The following is a 22,508-nucleotide window of genomic DNA, read 5'->3' on the forward strand; positions in this document are numbered from 1 at the left end:
CTATCCGTCTGAGCACCGAAAAAACACAGGTATTCTGGGAGTATGGAGGGGAGGAGAGTTACTAAATTTAAATATTCAGTGTCTGTCCTTGCTAACACCGTCCATATCCCAAGAGTACTCCAGTGACCCCTAGTGGATGAAAAAGAAAATGTGGCAGTAGATTTAGGCTTCACATAAAAAAAAAAAAAAAAAAAATATGAAAGGTTCTGCTTCCTTATCTGGAATATGGAGGATCTCCCTAAAACATATTATGGCTTCTACACTCAGAGTAATGTCACCTTTGTCCCCATCTACTTCTCCCTCATCCAAATCTGGCATGTCAGATTGGATCACCTGTGGGAGTATGCATTTCTGTGAAACCAACCGGGAGGGCACGGAAGCCGGTCTTTGGTCAGAAGTATGAACTAAGCATTTGTCTTTCCTGTATGGCAATAGCCAATTCAGAATATTAGCTATCTTCCTTTAAAAGAATCCTGAGTACACAGCAGAGATCCCCCTGGAGAAGGAGGAAACTGTGCTATATGAGGAACATACTGTACAGCCTTTTTGCCTGACACGTTTGTATAGCAGAACACACACACACACACACACACACACACACACACACACAATATAGCAGTGAAATAACTCAGTAGCAGTGATAACACAGAACCAAACAGCCTGTATGGAGTGACACAGAGGGATAGAACCAGCACACAATGCCTCAACAGCTAAAGTAAAGTCAAGCCGGGCATAAACCAGAGCCTTTGATAAGGGAACTAGTTTCACTTTCAATATATATTGCCGCCCCATTTCTACAACCCCCTTGGTACCAGTACAAGGTGTTTTCAGAGGGCCCTTGGAGGAGCACCGCTTCCCTGCATACAGCCTGGAGTCTGATGCAGCAGGAAGTGGTAACTTCTGAGCCGCTGGTCCCACTGTCTCCGGAAAGCCCCGCCGCCTCAATGGCGCACGGTCTCTACAAGATATTTTATACTAGCTTTCATTATGTTTACATAGAAAACAGGGTTAAAACCCCCTTACTGCATCAGCCTGCGAATATGCAGTGGGCACCGCAGCCTGCAGCGTGGCATGACCACCGCCACCATAATAACTGGGGACCCGCTAACCGGACCCCAGTTTCTGTACTCATCGCACCAGCGCTTTCAGCTCTGATAGGGGTGGCGGCATGCTGTTAGAGTGCGCACACACACTGGGGGTAATGGGAAACACCTCAGGAGCTTTGTGCTGTCAGCAGGGATCTGAACCATTAACCCTGTAAGAGGTTAATTCGGTCCCCCCCTAAGTCCCACAACGCAGGCAGACTGGTGCCAGACAGTGCTGCCTGAAAACAAACTAAGAAAACTTTTTGAAGTAAACTTTCTGGAGCTCGAGAACACACCCGGCTCCTTGGGCACATTTTTCTAAACAGAGTCTGTAGGAGGGGCATAGAGGGGAGGAGCCAGCACACACCAAAGATTTTTAAAGTGCCAAGGCTCTAATGTACCCAATCTATACCCCATGGTAATACCATCCTAGTATCCCCTAGGATGTTAGAAAAAAATATGCCATACTCTGTAGACAAAGACAACTGGCATTATGGGGTTGCAGGGGTAGGGAAATTTGTTTTAAAGCTACAGTTTAGTTTAAGCTACAGTTGGCAATACCATGGTCTAGTGTACCCCAACCTTGGTACCAAACAAACCTACAGAGTTTGCTGGTGAAAGATAATTCTATACATACAAACTACTTCCATCTGTAATGATTTTGGGGTACCTGATCTGTTTGCCAGCTGGGAGCAATTTTCTGTGCACCGTATTGTAGGACTGAACACCCAACACTGGGACCAAAAGGGGAAGAGGGGTCACCCCCCTCTGAGTGGATTTGCCCGCCTACTCTAGCCAGATCTTTAAACTGTCAAATGGACTACATAAAACGTTAATAAAATAAATTTACCTTTGGCATTCTTGTCATTCCACCAACTAGGAGAACTTCTCCAATATCACTCTTACTGACTTCAGCATCTTGCATAGCTTTTTGGCTTGGTGAAACAGTCCTCTTTATTAAGTCAGCCACAATGCCCTCAAACTGAGAACGCGTAAACTTTATATTCAGATGTTTTGGTCCAGAAGAATCCATGGTGAGGTACGGCAAATTTATATCCGTCTAAAAAGATGCAACCAAGATTGATTTCAAACAAAGGGTCAAAAAGAATTCAATCACATAATGTAAAACAAAAGTTAATTCTCCACTAGGAAGTAGAACAACTAGTTTTGGTTAGCGGTTTGAGAATATACTGGATAACTGGTTTATTGATAAGAAGTCCATTACCCTGTAGTAAGTGGCCATAGTTTATCAAGTAACTCTTAATGCAAACAACAGTAAATTAAATAAATAAAATCACCAGGTCACCTGTACCATAACCACTAAAATAGTCAAGGGGTTGTGTTTTTTTAAAATTAAGACAACTTGCCTATGCTTGTACAATGGAGGTTTCTGGTATTCTCTGAATCCATCTGGGGGACACTGGTATACCTTGGAGTGCAAAAAGCACTGCACCCCAGGTGCAGACAAAACTCATTAAAACTTGTTTAAGACCTTGCTCATTCTGATCTTCATTCCATCAGGTCATTAGATCCACAGGAAATAAGAATGAGTTAAAAGAACACTAAAGCAGAACCACAATCAACTAATACTACTCTTTTGAGTATTTTACTAACACCCTTATTTTTGTATCACTTTTGAACACATAGCTCCTGCTTCTTTCTTGTTAACACTTTAGTATTGTAATGGTGTGCTGCCCTGGGGTGGTTGGGCCTGAGCCGACTGTGTGGGGTCCACGAACTGGACTTATACTTAGTATTAGGGACCTCCAGCAATAGAGCCGCGGGGAAGTGGCCTGGAGGCTTATCATATTTTTTGCAAAATATATGTAACTAAGAGCTCTAAATGTTCTATTATATAGTGTACAGTTCTTGTTACTAACAGCCATCAGAGTGCGTGGGAAAAATCCTTTTGTTTTTCTTGTCTAGAGTAACCCCCTCTCGCAGCACCTGAAGAATGTTACCAGTTTGATTAGAGCAGTTTGCCATTATATATTATAGGAATACAATGTCCCCAGACAATCTGAGAAACGGACTTAACAGTGAGTACTATAAATCCTCTTCATGTTCCTGTAATCTTGGGGACACTGGTATACCTCAGGAATAATAAAATGTCAGGGAGTGTAGGTGGAAAATTTTTCCACAGCAACTGGAAAAAAACAAACAAAAAGGAAACCCCCCCCAGAGAATACCATTGTGCACAACCACTTGACCACAGGATCATATTCCATAGTGCAAGTGACCTAAGCTACCTGGAAGAGTGAGCTGCAAACTGTACGAGCATTGAAACCTGTACTGAACATGTTTAGTAGAGGGTGAGCAAACCCATCAGGTCAACAACTTATGTTTCCACACATCTGCTCTAAAGTGTTTCAGAGGACTATCCTCCATCCAGAAGACATACAGTGCTCGATTCAATGCAGTGACTATTGAATTAGCTCCCAAAGCTATTAAATTCAGCGCAATGCGACACCCAATGAGAGGGATTCTTCACATACCTCCGGAGTGGTGCGAGCAGAAATCCAACAAAAGTGCTGTTGCAATGCGGATTTCTGCCCTTAACGTGGAACCAGCATTGCGCCAGGCACTTTAGCCGATGCCTGTTTAGTCCGCGAGAACCGGCTTTCTCCGACATGACAACGCGCTGAATTGAAAAGCACTGGGAGCTAATTAACAGCGCTATTCAAGCCGCGCCGAACTGAATCGAGCCCATAGAGCCACTAACCCTACCAAGGGAAACCTGGCCCCAAAACCAAGAAAGCCAAGCTCTATTAATGTGAAAATAAGAAATCACAGGAACAAAGGCCTGGAACGCAGGACAGCTCTGCTTATAATCAACCAGTCACTGTCACCTACAAGAGAGCAGCAAATTCAGGCCCTGTCCTGCTCAAGCAAGGAGACACCAACCAAGAGAGGAACTTAAAGCATACCGAGTGAAGTAAAGATCTCTCAGGACAACCAATGAAACATGGATGGTCAAATGTTTAAATCGCCTGAAAGAAGAATGCTTATCTAGCAGCATACCTTTTATATAACCCCCTCTACCAAACACAGATGTAGGTTTCATAACATTGAAGACGCTGACGACAAGAAGCAGGGGGCGGAAGCAACGAGCAAGTGCAGAGGAGGCCGGGAGTCAGGAAGCGGCACAAGGCTGAGGGGCGCCGGGTTGCGGGCTGCGTACAGTGGAGCAGGCGGTGGGAGATCGCTGCTGCTGTGTGTGCACGTGTGGGAGTGAGTGAGGGCACTGCCGGACCGTTGCTGCTACAATAGCTTGTGGAGTGAGCAAGTAAGCGCGAGTGTGTGTGTGTGTGTGTGTGTGTGTGTGTGTAAGTGAATGAAAGAGGGAAAGTGTGAGTGCTGCTGCTGGGTGAGCGACAGTGTGCGCAAGAGTGTGAGTGCTGCTAGGGGACAGAGTGTGTGAGGGCTGCTGCTGCTGGGTGATTGAGGGTGCGCTGCTGTACCCACAGCCTGCTTGAGAGAGGTCTGCAGACTGTGGATGAAGTGGGTGCCGGAAGCAGAGTAAGAAGGAGGTGCGGAGAGCTGGAGCAACTGCAAGGAGGAGTATCTGTGATGCAGGAGAGGACCCACTCAGATAAGTATTGATTATCTACTTTATTGTGCATTGTGTATTTGAATGTATTGGCTATTTCTGCTGTGTTGTGAATATTGATTCTGTTCATAGCTAGATCATAGTCAATATCGTATTGCATAGTTTGTATTGTTTTGCATTGTTCTTCGGAAGGTAATAGGGAGTTAAGAGTTTTCAAACAAATGGGTGGGGCCGTGACTGAGAGTCTCACTCAGTGAGTGTCGTGCAAGATGTATGCGCACCTGGAGCAGCTGATCCAGCGCGAATACATATGCACGAGATGTGTGCGAACGGTTGCCCTGGAAGACCAGGTAACTGATCTAGAGCAGACCGTTACACGACTGAGGGATACTCAATCTCGAGCAAGGCTTAGATAGAACGGTGGAGGAGTTGCGAGAGGGGTCACCGGTAGACGAGGATAATCAGGTAGCCAGTTGGGTCACTGTTAGAAGGAAGAAAACTAGGGAGAGGCACAACATCTCTGAACTATCAAACCCGAACAAATTTGCCAGACTGGAAGAAGATTCGGTGGATGATAGCGATGAAATGACGGAGCCGGAGGAGACTGTTCCCTCTAGCAACCAGAGGAATGGTCCCTCTGGCTCAGATGGGATGAAAGCTAGAGAGGCACCAAGGCAGATGGTGGTGATAGGGGACTATCATCAGGAAGCCAGATCGAGTAATCTGCCACCAGGATCGTGATCGCCGTATGGTCTGTTGTCTCCCGGGTGCTCGGGTACGGCACATCGCGGACCGGGTAGATTGTTAGGAGGGGCTGGGAACGACCCGGCAGTCTTTGTGCACATTGGCACCAACGACAAAGCTAGTAGTAGGTGGGATGTCCTTAAGAAAGACTATAGGGACTTAGGCCAGAAGAAGAAAAAAAAAAAAAAAAAAAAAAAAAAGACATTAAGGTAATATTCTCCGAAGGTTAGAAGGTTGGAGGAGCTTTTAAAACTAGGAGGCTGGGGCGGGGAGGGTTTAGCTAGAAACTAAGGGTCATGCAGTGAGAATAGTAGGGATGGTGGAAGTGAGTTAAATGGGGGTGGAGAAGGGGGGAGGGAAAGAGCAGAAAGCAAGGGTATTGACATAGGTTCTAAAAAGGATATTAACAAAGGTATTGCCAAAACATTAACTAACAAATTTTGTGTCATCATTACAGCATATAGAAAATGATGTATGGAGCATAAGGGAAAACACTTCTGTCAGGGTAGAGAATTTAGACGGAAACATTGGGTTGATCAAAGAGAAGAGTAAGGTGGGCAGTATTAAGTATGGTGGGGGTGGAGAGGGACAGAGAAGGACAGTCCGTAAGAGTAACTCTGGGGACCCACTAGTAAACCACGATAGGTTATTTATTTATTTTTTTAAATATAAAGACAAGGGAACTGCTAAACTAAAATGTATACTTGCAAACGCAAGAAGTCTAGCAGGTAAAAAATAAGAATTTACTTACCGATAATTCTATTTCTCGTAGTCCGTAGTGGATGCTGGGAACTCCGTAAGGACCATGGGGAATAGCGGCTCCGCAGGAGACTGGGCACATCTAAAGAAAGCTTTAGGATCACCTGGTGTGCACTGGCTCCTCCCCCTATGACCCTCCTCCAAGCCTCAGTTAGGATACTGTGCCCGGACGAGCGTACACAATAAGGAAGGATTTTGAATCCCGGGTAAGACTCATACCAGCCACACCAATCACACTGTACAACTTGTGATCTGAACCCAGTTAACAGCATGATAATAGAGGAGCCTCTAGAAAAGATGGCTCACTACAACAATAACCCGAATTTTTTTTGTAACAATAATTATGTACCAGTATTGCAGACAATCCGCACTTGGGATGGGCGCCCAGCATCCACTACGGACTACGAGAAATAGAATTATCGGTAAGTAAATTCTTATTTTCTCTGACGTCCTAGTGGATGCTGGGAACTCCGTAAGGACCATGGGGATTATACCAAAGCTCCCAAACGGGCGGGAGAGTGCGGATGACTCTGCAGCACCGAATGAGAGAACTCCAGGTCCTCCTCAGCCAGGGTATCAAATTTGTAGAATTTTACAAACGTATTTGCTCCTGACCAAGTAACTGCGCGGCAAAGTTGTAAAGCCGAGACCCCTCGGGCAGCTGCCCAAGATGATCCCACCTTCCTTGTGGAGTGGGCATTTACAGATTTTTGGCTGTGGCAGGCCTGCCACAGAATGTGCAAGCTGAATTGTACTACAACTCCAACGAACAATCGTCTGCTTAGAAGCAGGAGCACCCAGCTTGTTGGGTGCATACAGGATAAACAGCGAGTCAGATTTTCTGACTCCAGCCGTCCTGGAAACATATATTTTCAGGGCCCTGACCACGTCAAGCAACTTGGAATCCTCCAAGTCCTTAGTAGCCGCAGGTACCACAATAGGTTGGTTCATGTGAAATGCAGAAACCACCTTAGGTAGAAATTGAGGACAAGTCCTCAATTCTGCCCTGTCGGAATGAAATATTAAGCAAGGGCTTTTATATGATAAAGCCGCCAATTCTGACACACGCCTGGCTGAAGCCAGGGCTAACTCGTCACTTCCATGTGAGATATTTTAAGTCCACAGTGGTGAGTGGTTCAAACCAATGTGACTTTAGGAAACTCAACACAACATTGAGATCCCAAGGTGCCACTGGAGGCACAAAAGGAGGCTGTATATGCAGTACCCCTTTTACAAATGTCTGAACTTCAGGCACTGAAGCCAGTTCTTTTTGGAAGAAAATCGACAGGGCCGAAATTTGAACCTTAATGGACCCCAATTTTTGGCCCATAGACAGTCCTGTTTGCAGGAAATGGAGGAAACGACCCAGTTGAAATTCCTCTGTAGGGGCCTTCTTGGCCTCACCCCACGCAACAAATTTTCGCCAAATGCGGTGATAATGTTTTGCGGTTACGTCCTTCCTGGCTTTGACCAGGGTAGGGATGACTTCATCCGGAATGCCTTTTTCCTTCAGGATCCGGCGTTCAACCGCCATGCCGTCCAACGCAGCCGCGGTAAGTCTTGGAACAGACAAGGCCCCTGCTGGAGCAGGTCCTTTCTTAGAGATAGAGGCCACGGTTCGTCCGTGAGCATCTCTTGAAGTTCCAGATACCAAGTCCTTCTTGGCCAATCCGGAACCACGAGTATAGTTCTTACTCCTCTCCTTCTTATTATTCTCAGTACTTTTGGTATGAGAGGCAGAGGAGGGAACACATACACTGACTGGTACACCCACGGCGTTACCAGAGCGTCCACCGCTATTGCCTGAGGGTCCCTTGACCTGGCGCAATATCTGTCTAGTTTTTTGTTTAGACGGGACGCCATTATGTCCACCTTTGGTTTTTCCCAACGGTTTACAATCAGGTGGAAGACTTCTGAGTGAAGTCTCCACTCTCCCGGGTGAAGGTCGTGTCTGCTGAGGAAGTCTGCTTCCCAGTTGTCCACTCCCGGAATGAACACTGCTGACAGTGCTATCACATGATTTTCCGCCCAGCGAAAATCCTTGCAGCCTCTGCCATTGCCCTCCTGCTTCTCGTGCCGCCCTGTCTGTTTTCGTGGGCGACTGACGTGATGTTGTCCGATTGGATCAATACCGCCTGACCCTGAAGCAGGGGTTTCGCTTGACTTAGGGCATTGTAAATGGCCCTTAGTTCCAGAATGTTTATATGAAGAGATGTCTCCAGGCTTGACCATAAGCCCTGGAAATTCCTTCCCTGTGTGACTGCTCCCCAGCCTCGCAGGCTGGCATCCGTGGCCACCAGGACCCAGTCCCGAATGCCGAATCTGCGGCCCTCTAGAAGATGAGCACTCTGCAACCACCACAGGAGGGATACCCTTGTCCCTGGTGACAGGGTTATCCGCTGAAGCATCTGAAGATGCGACCCGGACCATTTGTCCAGTAGGTTCCACTGTGCGTGGAATCTGCCGAATGGGATTGCTTCGTAGGAAGCCACCATTTGTACCCAGAACCCTTGTGCATTGATGCACTGGGACTTGGTTCGGTTTTAGGAGGTTCCTGACTAGCTCGGATAACTCCATGGCTTTCTCCTCCGGGAGAAGCACCTTCTTTCTGGACTATGTCCAGAATCATCCCTAGGAACAGAAGACAAGTCGTCGGAACCAGCTGCGATTTTGGAATATTGAAAATCCAATCGTGCTGCCACAACACTACCTGATATAGTGCTACACCGATCTCCAACTATTCCCTGGATCTTACCCTTATCAGGGAATCGTCCAAGTAAAGGATAACTAAAATTCCCTTCCTTCGAAGGAATATCATCATTTCGGTCATTACTTCAGTAAAGACCCGGGGTGCCGTGGACCATCCCTACGGCAGCGTCCGAACTGATACAGTTCTGTACCATAACCTGAAATACCCTTGGTGAGAAGGGTAAATTTTGACATGAAGGTAAGCATCCTTGATGTCCCGAGACATCATGTAGTCCCCTTCTTCCAGGTTTGCAATCACTGCTCTGAGTGACTCAATTTTGAATTTGAACCTCTGTATCAAGTGTTCAAAGATTTTAGATTTTAGAGTTTAAAATCGGTCTCACCGAGCCGTCTGGCTTCGGTACCACAATAGTGTGGAATAATACCCCGTTCCCTGTTGCAGGAGGGGTACCTTGATTATCACCTGCTGGGAATACAGCTTGTGAATGGCTTCCAAAACTGCCTCCCTGTCAGCGGGAGACGTCGGTAAAATAGACTTTTGGAAACGGCGAGGGGAATACGTCTCGAATTCCAATTTGTACCCCTGAAATATTATCTGAAGGATCCAGGGGTCTACTTGCGAGTGAGCCCACTGCGCACTGAAATTCATTGAGAACGGGACCCCACCGTGCCTGAACTTGTAAAGCCCTAGCGTCATACTGAGGGCTTGGCATAGGCGGAAAAGGGTTTCTGTTCCTTGGAACTGGCTGATCTCTGCAGCCATTTTCCTCTCCCTCTGTCACGAGCAGAAAAGAGGAACCCTTTTGCCCGCTTGCCAACCAGGACTGCGCCTGATAATACGGCGTCTTATTTTGAGAGGCGACCTGGGGTACAGCCCCTCTTTTAAGGCAATACTTCCAAATGCCGTTTGGAATCCGCATCACCTGACCACTTTACTGGAATAATTGGACAACGCACTTATACTTGATGCCAGTCGGCAAATATTCCGCTGTGCATGATGCATATATAGAAATGCATCTTTTAATTGCTCTATAGGCAATAATATACTGTCCTTATCTAGGATATCATATTTCCAGTCAGGGAATCCGACCACGCCAACCCAGCACTGCACATCCAGGCTGAGGCGATTGCTGGTCGCAGTATAACACCAGTATGTGTGTAAATACATTTTAGGATACGCTCCTGCTTTCTATCAGCAGGATCCTTAAGGGCGGCCATCTCAGGAGAGGGTAGAGCCCTTGTTTTTACAAGCGTGTGAGCGCTTTATCCACCCTAGGGGGTGTTTCCCAACGCACCCTAACCTCTGGCGGGAAAAGGTATACTGCCCATAACTTTTTTGAAATTATCAATTGTTATCGGGGGGAAACCCACACATCATCACACACCTCATTTTATTTCTCAGATTCAGGAAAACTACAGGAAGTTTTTCCTCACCAAACATAATACCCCTTTTTTTTTGGTGGTATTCATATTATCAGAAAAGTGTAAACTTTTTCCATTGCCTCAATCATGCAATGTGTGGCCTTATTGGAAATCACGGTTGTCTCTTCACCGTCGACACAGGAGTCAGTACCCTTGTCGGCGTCTGTATCTGAGGTAACGGGCGCTTTAGGGCCCCTGTATGAGACGTCTGGACATGCACAAGCTGAGTAGCCGGCTGTCTCATGTCAACCACTGTCTTTTATACAAAGCTGACACTGTCACGCAATTTCAACAGTACATCCACTCAGGTGTCGACCCCCTAGGGGGTGACAACACTATTTCAGACACTCTACTCCGTCTCCTCATCATTTTTCTCCTCATACATGTCGACACCAACGTACCGACACACAGCACACACACAGGGAATGCTCTGATAGAGGACAGGACCCCACTAGCCCTTTGGGGAGACAGAGGGAGAGTTTGCCAGCACACACCAGAGCGCTATATATATACAGGGATAACCTTATATAAGTGTTTTTCCCTTTATAGCTGCTGTATTGTTATATACTGCGCCTAATTTGTGCCCCCCTCTCTTTTTTTTAACCCCTTTCTGTAGTGTAGTGACTGCAGGGGAGAGCCAGGGAGCTTCCCTCCAACTGAGCTGTGAGGGAAAATGGCGCCAGTGTGCTGAGGAGATAAGGACGCCGAGAAAGGGGCGGAGCCTATCATCCTTTTTCTGTATGTTTTGGCAGGGGTTAAATGCATCCATATAGCCCAGGAGTTATATGTGATGCATTTATTTTAGCCATATAAGGTTTTTATATCGATTTATTGCGTCTCAGGGCGCTGCCCCCCCCAGCGCCCTGCACCCTCAGTGACCGGAGTGTGAAGTGTGCCGAGAGCAATGGCGCACAGCTGCGGTGCTGTGCGCTACCTTATCTGAAGACAGGATCGTCTTCTGCCGCCGATTTTTCCGGACCTCTTCGCTTTTCTGGCTCTGTAAGGGGGACGGCGGCGCGGCTCCGGTGACCCATCCAGGCTGAACCTGTGATCGTCCCTCTGGAGCTAATGTCCAGTAGCCTAAGAAGCCCAATCCACTTTGCACGCAGGTGAGTTCGCTTCTTCTCCCCTTAGTCCCTCGATGCAGTGAGCCTGTTGCCAGCAGGTCTCACTGAAAATAATAAACCTAAACTAAAACTTTCACAGAGAGCTCAGGAGAGCCCCTAGTGTGCACCCTTCTCGTCGGGCACAGAAATCTAACTGAGGCTTGGAGGAGGGTCATAGGGGGAGGAGCCAGTGCACACCAGGTGATCCTAAAGCTTTCTTTAGATGTGCCCAGTCTCCTGCGGAGCCGCTATTCCCCATGGTCCTTACGGAGTTCCCAGCATCCACTAGGACGTCAGAGAAATAAGAATTTACTTACCGATAATTCTATTTCTCGTAGTCCGTAGTGGATGCTGGGAACTTCGTAAGGACCATGGGGAATAGCGGCTCCGCAGGAGACTGGGCACAAAAAGTAAAAGCTTTAGACTAGCTGGTGTGCACTGGCTCCTCCCCCTATGACCCTCCTCCAAGCCTCAGTTAAGATACTGTGCCCAGACGAGCGTACATAATAAGGAAGGATCTTGAATCCCGGGTAAGAATCATACCAGCCACACCAATCACACCGTACAACTCGTGATCTGAACCCAGTTAACAGTATGATAACCGTAGGAGCCTCTGAAAAGATGGCTTCCAACAATAAACAACCCGATTTGTTTGTAACCATAACTATATACAAGTATTGCAGACAATCCGCACTTGGGATGGGCGCCCAGCATCCACTACGGACTACGAGAAATAGAATTATCGGTAAGTAAATTCTTATTTTCTCTGACGTCCTAGTGGATGCTGGGAACTCCGTAAGGACCATGGGGATTATACCAAAGCTCCCAAACGGGCGGGAGAGTGCGGATGACTCTGCAGCACCGAATGAGAGAACTCCAGGTCCTCCTCAGCCAGGGTATCAAATTTGTAGAATTTAGCAAACGTGTTTGCCCCTGACCAAGTAGCTGCTCGGCAAAGTTGTAAAGCCGAGACCCCTCGGGCAGCCGCCCAAGATGAGCCCACCTTCCTTGTGGAATGGCTTTAACAGATTTTGGCTGTGGCAGGCCTGCCACAGAATGTGCAAGTTGAATTGTACTACAAATCCAACGAGCAATCGTCTGCTTAGAAGCAGGAGCACCCAGCTTGTTGGGTGCATACAGTATAAACAGCGAGTCAGATTTTCTGACTCCAGCCGTCCTGGAAACATATTTTCAGGGCCCTGACTACGTCCAGCAACTTGGAGTCCTCCAAGCCCCTAGTAGCCACAGGTACCACAATAGGTTGATTCATGTGAAACGCTGAAACCACCTTAGGGAGAAATTGAGGACGAGTCCTCAATTCCGCCCTATCCGAATAAAATATCAGGTAAGGGCTTTTATAGGATAAAGCCGCCAATTCTGATACGCGCCTGGCTGAAGCCAGGGCCAACAGCATTACCACTTTCCATGTGAGATATTTCAAATCCACTGTGGCAAGTGGTTCAAACCAATGTGATTTTAGGAACCCTAAAACTACATTGAGATCCCAAGGTGCCACTGGAGGCACAAAAGGAGGCTGTATATGCAGTACCCCTTTGACAAACGTCTGAACTTCAGGCACTGAAGCCAGTTCTTTCTGGAAGAAGATCGACAGGGCCGAAATTTGAACCTTAATGGATCCTAATTTTAGGCCCATAGACAATCCTGCTTGCAGGAAATGTAGGAAACGACCCAGTTGAAATTCCTCCGTAGGGGCCTTCTTGGCCTCACACCACGCAACAAATTTTCGCCAAATGCGATGATAATGTTTTGCAGTTACATCCTTCCTGGCCTTGATCAGGGTAGGGATGACTTCATCTGGAATGCCTTTTTCCTTCAGGATCCGGCGTTCAACCGCCATGCCGGCAAACGCAGCCGCGGTAAGTCTTGGAACAGACAAGGTCCCTGCTGGAGCAGGTCCTTCCTTAGAGGTAGAGGCCACGGGTCCTCCATGAGCATCTCTTGCAGCTCCGGGTACCAAGTTCTTCTTGGCCAATCCGGAGCCACGAGTATCGTTCTTACTCCTCTCCTTCTTATGATTCTCAGTACTTTTGGTATGAGAGGAAGAGGGGGGAACACATATACCGACTGGAAAACCCACGGAGTTACCAGAGCGTCCACCGCTATTGCCTGAGGGTCCCTTGACCTGGCGCAATATCTGTCCAGTTTCTTGTTGAGACGGGACGCCATCATGTCCACCTTTGGTTTTTCCCAACGGTGTACAATCACTTGGAAGACTTCTGGATGAAGTCCCCACTCCCCCGGGTGGAGGTCGTGTCTGCTGAGGAAGTCTGCTTCCCAGTTGTCCACTCCCGGAATGAACACTGCTGACAGTGCTATCACATGATTTTCCGCCCAGCGGAGAATCCTTGCAGCTTCTGCCATTGCCCTCCTGCTTCTTGTGCCGCCCTGTCTGTTTACGTGGGCGACAGCCGTGATGTTGTCCGACTGGATCAATACCGGTTGACCCTGAAGCAGAGGCCTTGCTTGACTTAGGGCATTGTAAATGGCCCTTAGCTCTAGGATATTTATGTGAAGAGACGTTTCCATGCTTGACCACAAGCCCTGGAAATTTCTTCCCTGTGTGACTGCTCCCCAGCCTCTCAGGCTGGCATCCGTGGTTACCAGCATCCAATCCTGAATGCCGAATCTGCGGCCCTCTAGAAGATGAGCCTTCTGTAACCACCACAGGAGAGATACCCTTGTCCTTGGAGATAGGGTTATCCGCTGATGCATCTGAAGATGCGATCCGGACCATTTGTCCAGCAGATCCCACTGAAAAGTTCTTGCATGGAATCTTCCAAATGGAATCGCTTCGTAAGAAGCCACCATTTTTCCCAGGACTCTCGTGCACTGATGCACTGACACTTGTCCTGGTTTTAGGAGGTTCCTGACTAGCTCGGATAACTCCCTGGCCTTCTCCTCCGGGAGAAACACCTTTTTCTGGACTGTGTCCAGAATCATCCCTAGGAACAGTAGACGTGTTGTTGAGAATCAGCTGTGATTTTGGGACATTTAGAATCCACCCGTGCTGACGTAGCACTACCTGAGATAGTGCTACTCCGACCTCTAACTGTTCCCTGGACCTTGCCCTTATCAGGAGATCGTCCAAGTAAGGGATAATTAATACGCCTTTTCTTCGAAGAAGAATCATCATTTCGGCCATTACCTTGGTAAAGACCCGTGGTGCCGTGGACAATCCAAACGGCAGCGTCTGAAACTGATAATGACAGTTTTGTATCACAAACCTGAGGTACCCTTGGTGAGAAGGGTAGATTGGGACATGGAGATAAGCATCCTTGATGTCTAGAGATACCATATAGTCCCCTTCTTCCAGGTTCGCTATCACTGCTCTGAGTGACTCCATCTTGAATTTGAACCTTTTTATGTAAGTGTTCAAAGATTTTAGATTTAAAATTGGTCTCACCGAGCCGTCCGGCTTCGGTACCACAAACAGCGTGGAATAATACCCCTTTCCCTGTTGTAGGAGGGGTACCTTGATTATCACCTGCTGGGAATACAGCTTGTGAATAGCTTCCAATACTGCCTCCCTGTCGGAGGGAGACGTTGGTAGAGCAGACTTCAGGAACCGGCGAGGGGGAGACGTCTCGAATTCCAATTTGTACCCCTGTGATACTACCTGCAGGATCCAGGGGTCCACTTGCGAGTGAGCCCACTGCGCGCTTAAATTCTTGAGACGGCCCCCCACCGTGCCCGAGTCTTTTGGAATCCGCATCACCTGACCACTGTCGAGTCCATAACGTTCTTCTGGCAGAAATGGACATCGCACTTACTCTAGATGCCAGGGTGCAAATATCCCTCTGTGCATCTCGCATATATAGTAATGCATCCTTTAAATGCTCTATAGTTAATAATATACTGTCCCTATCCAGGGTATCAATATTTTCAGTCAGGGAATCCGATCAAGCCACTCCAGCGCTGCACATCCAGGCTGAGGCGATCGCTGGTCGCAGTATAACACCGGTATGTGTGTATATACCTTTTAAGATATTTTCCAGCCTTCTATCAGCTGGTTCCTTGAGAGCGGCCGTATCAGGAGACGGTAACGCCACTTGTTTTGATAAGCGTGTGAGCGCCTTATCTACCCTAGGGGGTGTTTCCCAACGTGCCCTAACCTCTGGCGGGAAAGGGTATAGTGCCAAAAATTTATTAGAAATCAGCAGTTTTTTATCGGGGGAAACCCACGCTTTATCACACACCTCATTTAATTCATCCGACTCAGGAAAAACTACTGGTAGTTTTTTCACACCCCACATAATACCCTTTTTTGTGGTACTTGTGGTGTCAGAAATGTTCAATGCCTCCTTCATTGCCGTGATCATGTAACGTGTGGCCCTACTGGACATTACGTTTGTCTCGTCACCGTCGACACTGGATTCAGTATCCGTGTCAGGGTCTGTGTCGACCATCTGAGGTAACGGGCGTTTTAGCGCCCCTGACGGTGTCTGAGACGCCTGAACAGGCACTAATTGATTTGTCGGCTGTCTCATGTCGTCAACAGTTTTTTGCAAAGTGCTGACATTGTCACGTAATTCTTTAATTACTACCATCCAGTCAGGTGTCGACTCCCTAGGGGGTGACATCACTAACACAGGCAATTGCTCTGCTTCCACATCATTTTCCTCCTCATACATGTCGACACAATCGTACCGACACCCAGCACACACACACACAGGGAATGCTCTGATAGAGGACAGGACCCCACTAGCCCTTTGGGGAGACAGAGGGAGAGTTTGCCAGCACACACCAGAGCGCTATATATATACAGGGATAACCTTATATAAGTGTTACTCCCTTTATAGCTGCTGTATTATATATTAGCTGCCAATAGTGCCCCCCCTCTCTTGTTTTACCCTGTTTCTGTAGTGTAGTCTGCAGGGGAGAGTCAGGGAGCCGTCCTTCCAGCGGAGCTGTGAAAGAAAATGGCGCTTGTGTGCTGAGGAGAAAGGCTCCGCCCCCTTCACGGCGGCCTTTTCTCCCGCTTTTTTCAGGAAACTGGCAGGGGATAAATGCATCCATATAGCCCAGGAGCTATATGTGATGCATTTTTTTTAGCCATATAAGGTTTTTATATCGTTTTTATTGCGTCTCAGGGCGCTCCCCCCCAGCGCCCTGCACCCTCAGTGACCGGAGTGTGAAGTGTGCTGAGAGCAATGGCGCACAGCTGCAGTGCTGTGCGCTACCTTATTTGAAGACAGGAACGTCTTCTGCCGCCGCTTTCTCCGGACCTCTTCGCTCTTCTGGCTCTGTAAGGGGGCCGGCGGCGCGGCTCCGGGACCCATCCAGGCTGAACCTGTGATCGTCCCTCTGGAGCTAATGTCCAGTAGCCAAGAAGCCCAATCCACTCTGCAGTCAGGTGAGTTCGCTTCTTCTCCCCTTAGTCCCACGATGCAGTGAGCCTGTTGCCAGCAGGACGCACTGAAAATAAAAAACCTATTTAAACTTTTACTTCTAAGCAGCTCAGGAGAGCCACCTAGCTTGCACCCTTCTCGTTCGGGCACAAAAATCTAACTGAGGCTTGGAGGAGGGTCATAGGGGGAGGAGCCAGTGCACACCAGCTAGTCTAAAGCTTTTACTTTTTGTGCCCAGTCTCCTGCGGAGCCGCTATTCCCCATGGTCCTTACGGAGTTCCCAGCATCCACTAGGACGTCAGAGAAATGGGGGAATTGGAATGGTTAGCATCAAAGGCTGAGTATGACATAGGTATTACGGAAACATGGTGGGACAACTCATGTCTGGGTTGCAAACTTCGGTATTCTCACTTTCAGGAGGGACAGGGCAAGCAAAAGAGGAGGAGGTGTATGTCTTTATGTTAAACCATCTCTTAAACCATCTCTTAAACCATACTTAAATGGTGTTATTTATGAGGGGACTGGCGATAATGTGGAGTCACTATGGTTTAAAATCTTGGGGGGAGGGGGGGGGGGGGGGTATTGATGCAAAAAAACTAGTCATAGGCACGTGCTACAAACAGCCGGATATTATCATACATGAGGAAGAACAAGAAAGGGCTGCAGGATTGGGGACATCCTAGTGATTAGGGATTTTAATTATCCGGATATAAATTGGAGTAACGATTCATGTGTTAAAGCGAGGGGCAACAAGTTCTTAAATATGTGAAAGGATCACTACTTGTCTCAATTAGTCAAGGACTAATTGAGACAATTAGTCGAGGACCCAACTAGGGGTAAAAATACCCTGGACCTAGTAATTACTAATAATGTGGACATTATATCAAACACTAAAGTTGGGGAGACTTTGGATAACAGTATATGATCACATTCAACATCCGTTTCAGGAAACATAGCTATAAGGGTTCAACCAAATCATTTAACTTTAGGAAGGCTAATTTCAGTATGCGGAGATGTGCGCTTAACAACATTGAGTGGGAAGTTGTTTCATAACACCACCACTTCAGAAATGTGGGATGCTTTAAAAGGGTTGCTAGATAGCAATATTCACAAATTTATTCCCATGGCCAGTAATCGCAGGAGTACTAAACACAAACCGATGTGGCTTAACAAGGTGGTCAAGGCAGAAATAGTTAAGAAGCATGTTTTCAAAGCATTTAAATCTAATGGAAAGGAGGAGTCATTCAAGTATTACAAGGACTGCGATACGATAAAAAAAAAAATTAAAATGCAAAAACGCAATAAGAGCATCTAAAATAGAAAATTAAAAGCAAATCGCTATAGAGAGTAAAACCAAATCCTAAAAAGTTTTTTAAAATACATAAACAGTAAAAAGGTTAAAAAAGGAGAACATAGGTCCAATAAAAGATGAATTTGGAGTATTGATAAATGATGACGAAATAAAAGCGGAAATACTGAACAAAATTTTTTTTCACCAGTGTTCACCAGAAGAGAACTGATGGTGGGAGTAGTGCATAATGATAGTTACAGTAATGATTCGTGGTTAGATACTTGTTTAAGTGAAAAATTAGTCCGGTAGAGACTAAGCAAAAATCAGGATTTTGGTACTTACCGATAAATCCCTTTCTCCGATTCCACAGGGGCCACTGGAGTGTAGTTACAATGGGGAAATAGTAGGTAGTAATTGGGAGCTGGCACTTTAAAAATTCTCACACTGTGGCTAGCTCCTCCCCTACTATCTCCCCTCCAAGCCAGTCTACGTAAAACTGTGCCCGAGGAGAGCTGGAAATAACAAACCGTAAGGTAGAGGAGGTTAATGACGCCCTGTAAACCAGGATAACCTAAACCAAACCTGGAACCGAACCTGACAAAAAACCAGGCTAGCCTGAACTCAACAAGCAGTCATATGGTGATCTGCAAACTGTTAAGCAAAAAACAAGGAGGAACAGCGCTGGGCGGGCGTCCAGTGGCCCCTGTGGAATCGGAGAAAGGGATTTATCGTTAAGTACCAAAATCCTGATTTCTCCTTCATCCACTAGGGGCCACTGGAGTGTAGTTACAATGGGGACGTCCCAGAGCTCCCAAAAACGGGTGGGAGAGCGCTGAGAGTCCTGTAAAAACTGCTCGGCCAAACTGTGATGCAGAGGCCGCAAAAGTGTCAAACTTGTAGAATTTGACAAAACGAATGTCGGTTCGACCAAGTAGCCGCCCGACAAAGTATTCATGGATACCCCACGGGCAGCCGCCCACGAAGGTCTTACAACGCGCGTAAAGTGCGCTGAAATGGAAAACGGAGACTCCCTAGCAACCGCCAAGAAGACTGTCTGATGGTCAGATGTATCCAACGGCCCAGCGTATGCTGGGACCCCGGCTATTTAGCACGGGAGCATCGTACAGAACAAAGAAGAAAAACACTTCATCGAATAGCCTAAGACCTCTGTAGAGAGAGTCGGCGAGCCCTGACAACATTCAAAGAGGACCGAAAAACACTAGTGTCAGATTTATATGAAAAATGGACATCCCCTCTGGAAGAAACGACCGCTGAGGCCGAAGCTCAGCCAGGGGAGTTGCCAATAGAGTACTCCCTGAAAAAGAGGCCGAACTTACGGCCGCTAGGCAAATCTCTTTTGGAAGAAAACCGAAAAAGGCAGAGACCTAAAATTCCGGTCAGTGTGGTTTGAAGCGCAGCGGAGCAAAACCTCCCAGAGAAACCAAAGATGACGGCTGAATGGTAACTGAAAGAAGGGGAAAAACCCCTTTAATCCTTATGTCCCATAAAGTTTTCCAAAAGTGGCAAAAGCGAGAAGAGGTAACAGACTTCTGAAATTGGGGCCCAGTAGGCCTAACCGAACTAGGGAACTCCTCCCTTCTGAGGTCTCGTGAACAGTCACACGGTTAAACGAAACCAGTGTAAGATGAACAAAGAAAAGGACCCTGTTGAAGTAGACAGTCCAGTCGAGGTAGGAGCCAAGGCTCCTCTACTGATAACAGGTGTAGCTGTATCTTCAAGTCATGCGAGGCCCAACCAGAGCCACGGAGAGGACTAGCACGCATATTCCCCTCCTGTGTTATCGACCGTGAGGTAGAAATAGAAAAGGAGGCAGGATAGAATAACCCGAAACTCCCAGGAACCCTGAGGGCATCGTCGGCTTTTGCCGCCAGAGCTCACGTCCGAGAGTAGGAAAGGGTTAAAGAGTCAGTCAGAACGCCCTGAGGTCGATCCGAAATCTCCGCCCACAGCGGACCAGTTGACCAAACTCCGGGGAATGTTCCCTCACCCGGGAGTCTGACCTGGTGGCTTGACCTGGAAAGAAGATTGTTGTCCCCCGCTCAGAGGGGAATGTAGGCGACCACTCATTGCGTCGCAGCTTGACTGAAGAAATAGAGTACCTGGTACCGAGGAAGGAAAAATCCTCCGACGGACCCTGTTGAGAAAACGTTTATGAGGAGCATAAATTGGATCTGTGTCGAACCAGAAGCTCCTGGATCCTCCGGATATTCAGAAGCCCCTAATGTACAGAGTGGGTTAGTAGCAGTAGATTGTCCCATTAGGGAACCAACGTCACCTCCTGCCCTTGAAAGAGAGATATTCTGTGATCTTCCTGAACCCTGTGGGAGCGGAAGAGAGACCAAAAGGAAAAGACTGACAGTGAAAATAAGAATCCTATAATGCGAATCTGAGAAAAGCCCGATAAGGAAACCCAGCGGAAATCAGTAAACAGGCATCTCTGAAGACAAGGGACACGTAAAACTCCCTTTTTTGTTCAAACTAGCGATCACAGACTGAAAGGATTCTAAGGCCAGAATAGGCCTGGCCGAGCCAACTGGCTTCGGAACGTGAAAAGAAAACAAAGGCCTGTGAACTGTTCCGATTCAAATGATATGTGAAAAACAGGGAACACCACCCTTTGCGATTAGAAGCATATGGAGCGCCGCCTGCATTATGACTCTTGTCATTGTAAATCGGCCGATCCATGCCGAGGGACTCCTGAGATGGTTGTACCCCAAAATCTAGTCTGTAACTGCCCAAGCCTTGTCCCACCGACCTGCGCCTACCCTGGGACCATCCAGGTGGTAGGAAAGTCTGACCTGTAGTGGGTGTATAGGATGACCGAAAATCAGACTGGACCGAGGATGTTGAACCTCTGATTCAGCCTTTTTACCCTGAGACCCCCTGGGTACGGAGATATCGCCCGTGTGGAGTCGAAAGCTTGAAAGGGCACGGAAAAATCTAAAGGAAAGACCGATAAAGGTCTGTCTTGGAGCTGGGGCAGTAGTAGGAGAAATCAAAGTGGACTTACCTCCAATGGTTCAAGAAATCCTGCAGAAAGTTCCTTCCCCTGAACCATCTGCCCCGTAGGATTTCATGTTCACCTGTCACTGTCGCAGCCCCAGAGGTCGTCGGGTTAAGACAGCCCAAGCGAAAATGCAGGTTCCGAGTCTACAGACGTGGAGACCTCCAAAGAACATAAAGCAGAATCGTGATTCTGACCTGTACCAAAGTATCAATTGATCATGATGCAAAACATCCTGTAACCTAGAGGACAATTGTTCCACAACCTACCTGCTCCGGACACGGTAGAACCCCGCTGCCGTATATGTGTCTTCGATGGATCCCTGAGCCAGGTTGCCTCAGGAAAACGGCAGCTTGTTGGACCGGCAATACATCGAGGGGTATACCCTGGAGAAGTTCTGATACCCTTTTGTGCCGTCTGCGGGGAAAGGATAGGAAAACACACAGTTTGATACCTGAAATTGTGTATTCGGGTGTCTGCCGGCCGCCTACCGGAGCATGTCCAGCTACTCCGAAACTGGACCAGTCGCTGCCATTTCGTCATCGGCGTCGAACCCTGATGGACTTGACGTGTTCGTCTCCTTTACCTGCAGTATCAGCCGAACTGCTGTATAATGCACCTGGATATTCTGAGACACTGGTTCAGACTCCACAGAAAACAGACATCATTAGTATTGTAACATGGAAGGTTAACAAGGTTCCTTTAGAAACCTGGAGAGGTGAAATGACGTACCAGGTCTCTGGTCAACAGCGACATTACCTGTATAATCTGAGCTGTTCAAACAGGAGTGTTCTGCAGGTGCGTGGAGGGCTAAGCAGATGGCTCCACCGCATACTTCACACCTAAGAGGGAATTCTTTGACTATCCCAGGTGAGACAAACGAAAGGAGAAAAGGTGGGTTAAATAAACACGGCCCTATGTAAGGTCTGCACTATAATGTATAGTGACCGACACGATTCAAATAAACTTTCTGGAGCAGCGGAGACCTGAACCAGTAACGCTGCGCTGTGGGACAGGAGTCTTAGCCCTAGGCTATAGGAGCTCCCCTTAAAGTTTTTTTTTTTTTTCTGGATGTTCAGACACCCGCTACTAGCGTACTGAGCCACAGCGCTATTTGTCCGATGCCTTAAATACATTCCCCAAATTACTAATAGCATTAGTAACTAGTGACACCAAGGAATAATAAAGGGAAGGCAACACCCCGCCCTGTATGTAGTGTACCGCTAATTTAGGTGCACCAGAAGTTTCTCGGAGGTTTCGCTGGCTTTCCAAAATGGCGACCAGCCTGCGAGAAAAGATGGGGGAAAATGTTATGTGGCAAGGTGGGGTATTTTGTTATTAGAAAACATTGCGGAAGTGTTTGTTTTATCCCCTATATATGGTATTGTATGCATATATCTATATACACACATAGATATATATATATATATATATATATATATATATAT

General features: G+C 47.3%; 1 protein-coding gene across 1 annotated transcript in view; it reads right to left on the reverse strand.

Annotated features, from left to right (window-relative positions):
• Window positions 1–22,508, reverse strand: part of HSPA9 (heat shock protein family A (Hsp70) member 9) — a 236,747-nt gene that overhangs the window by 87,708 nt on the left and 126,531 nt on the right. Inside the window, exon 10 of the mRNA XM_063928294.1 lies at window positions 1,936–2,145. Within this exon, the coding sequence (XP_063784364.1) occupies window positions 1,936–2,145 (210 nt within the window). The remainder of the gene's footprint in view (window positions 1–1,935; window positions 2,146–22,508) is intronic.

Source organism: Pseudophryne corroboree, chromosome 6 (assembly GCF_028390025.1).
Source record: "Pseudophryne corroboree isolate aPseCor3 chromosome 6, aPseCor3.hap2, whole genome shotgun sequence".
NCBI lineage: Eukaryota > Metazoa > Chordata > Amphibia > Anura > Myobatrachidae > Pseudophryne > Pseudophryne corroboree.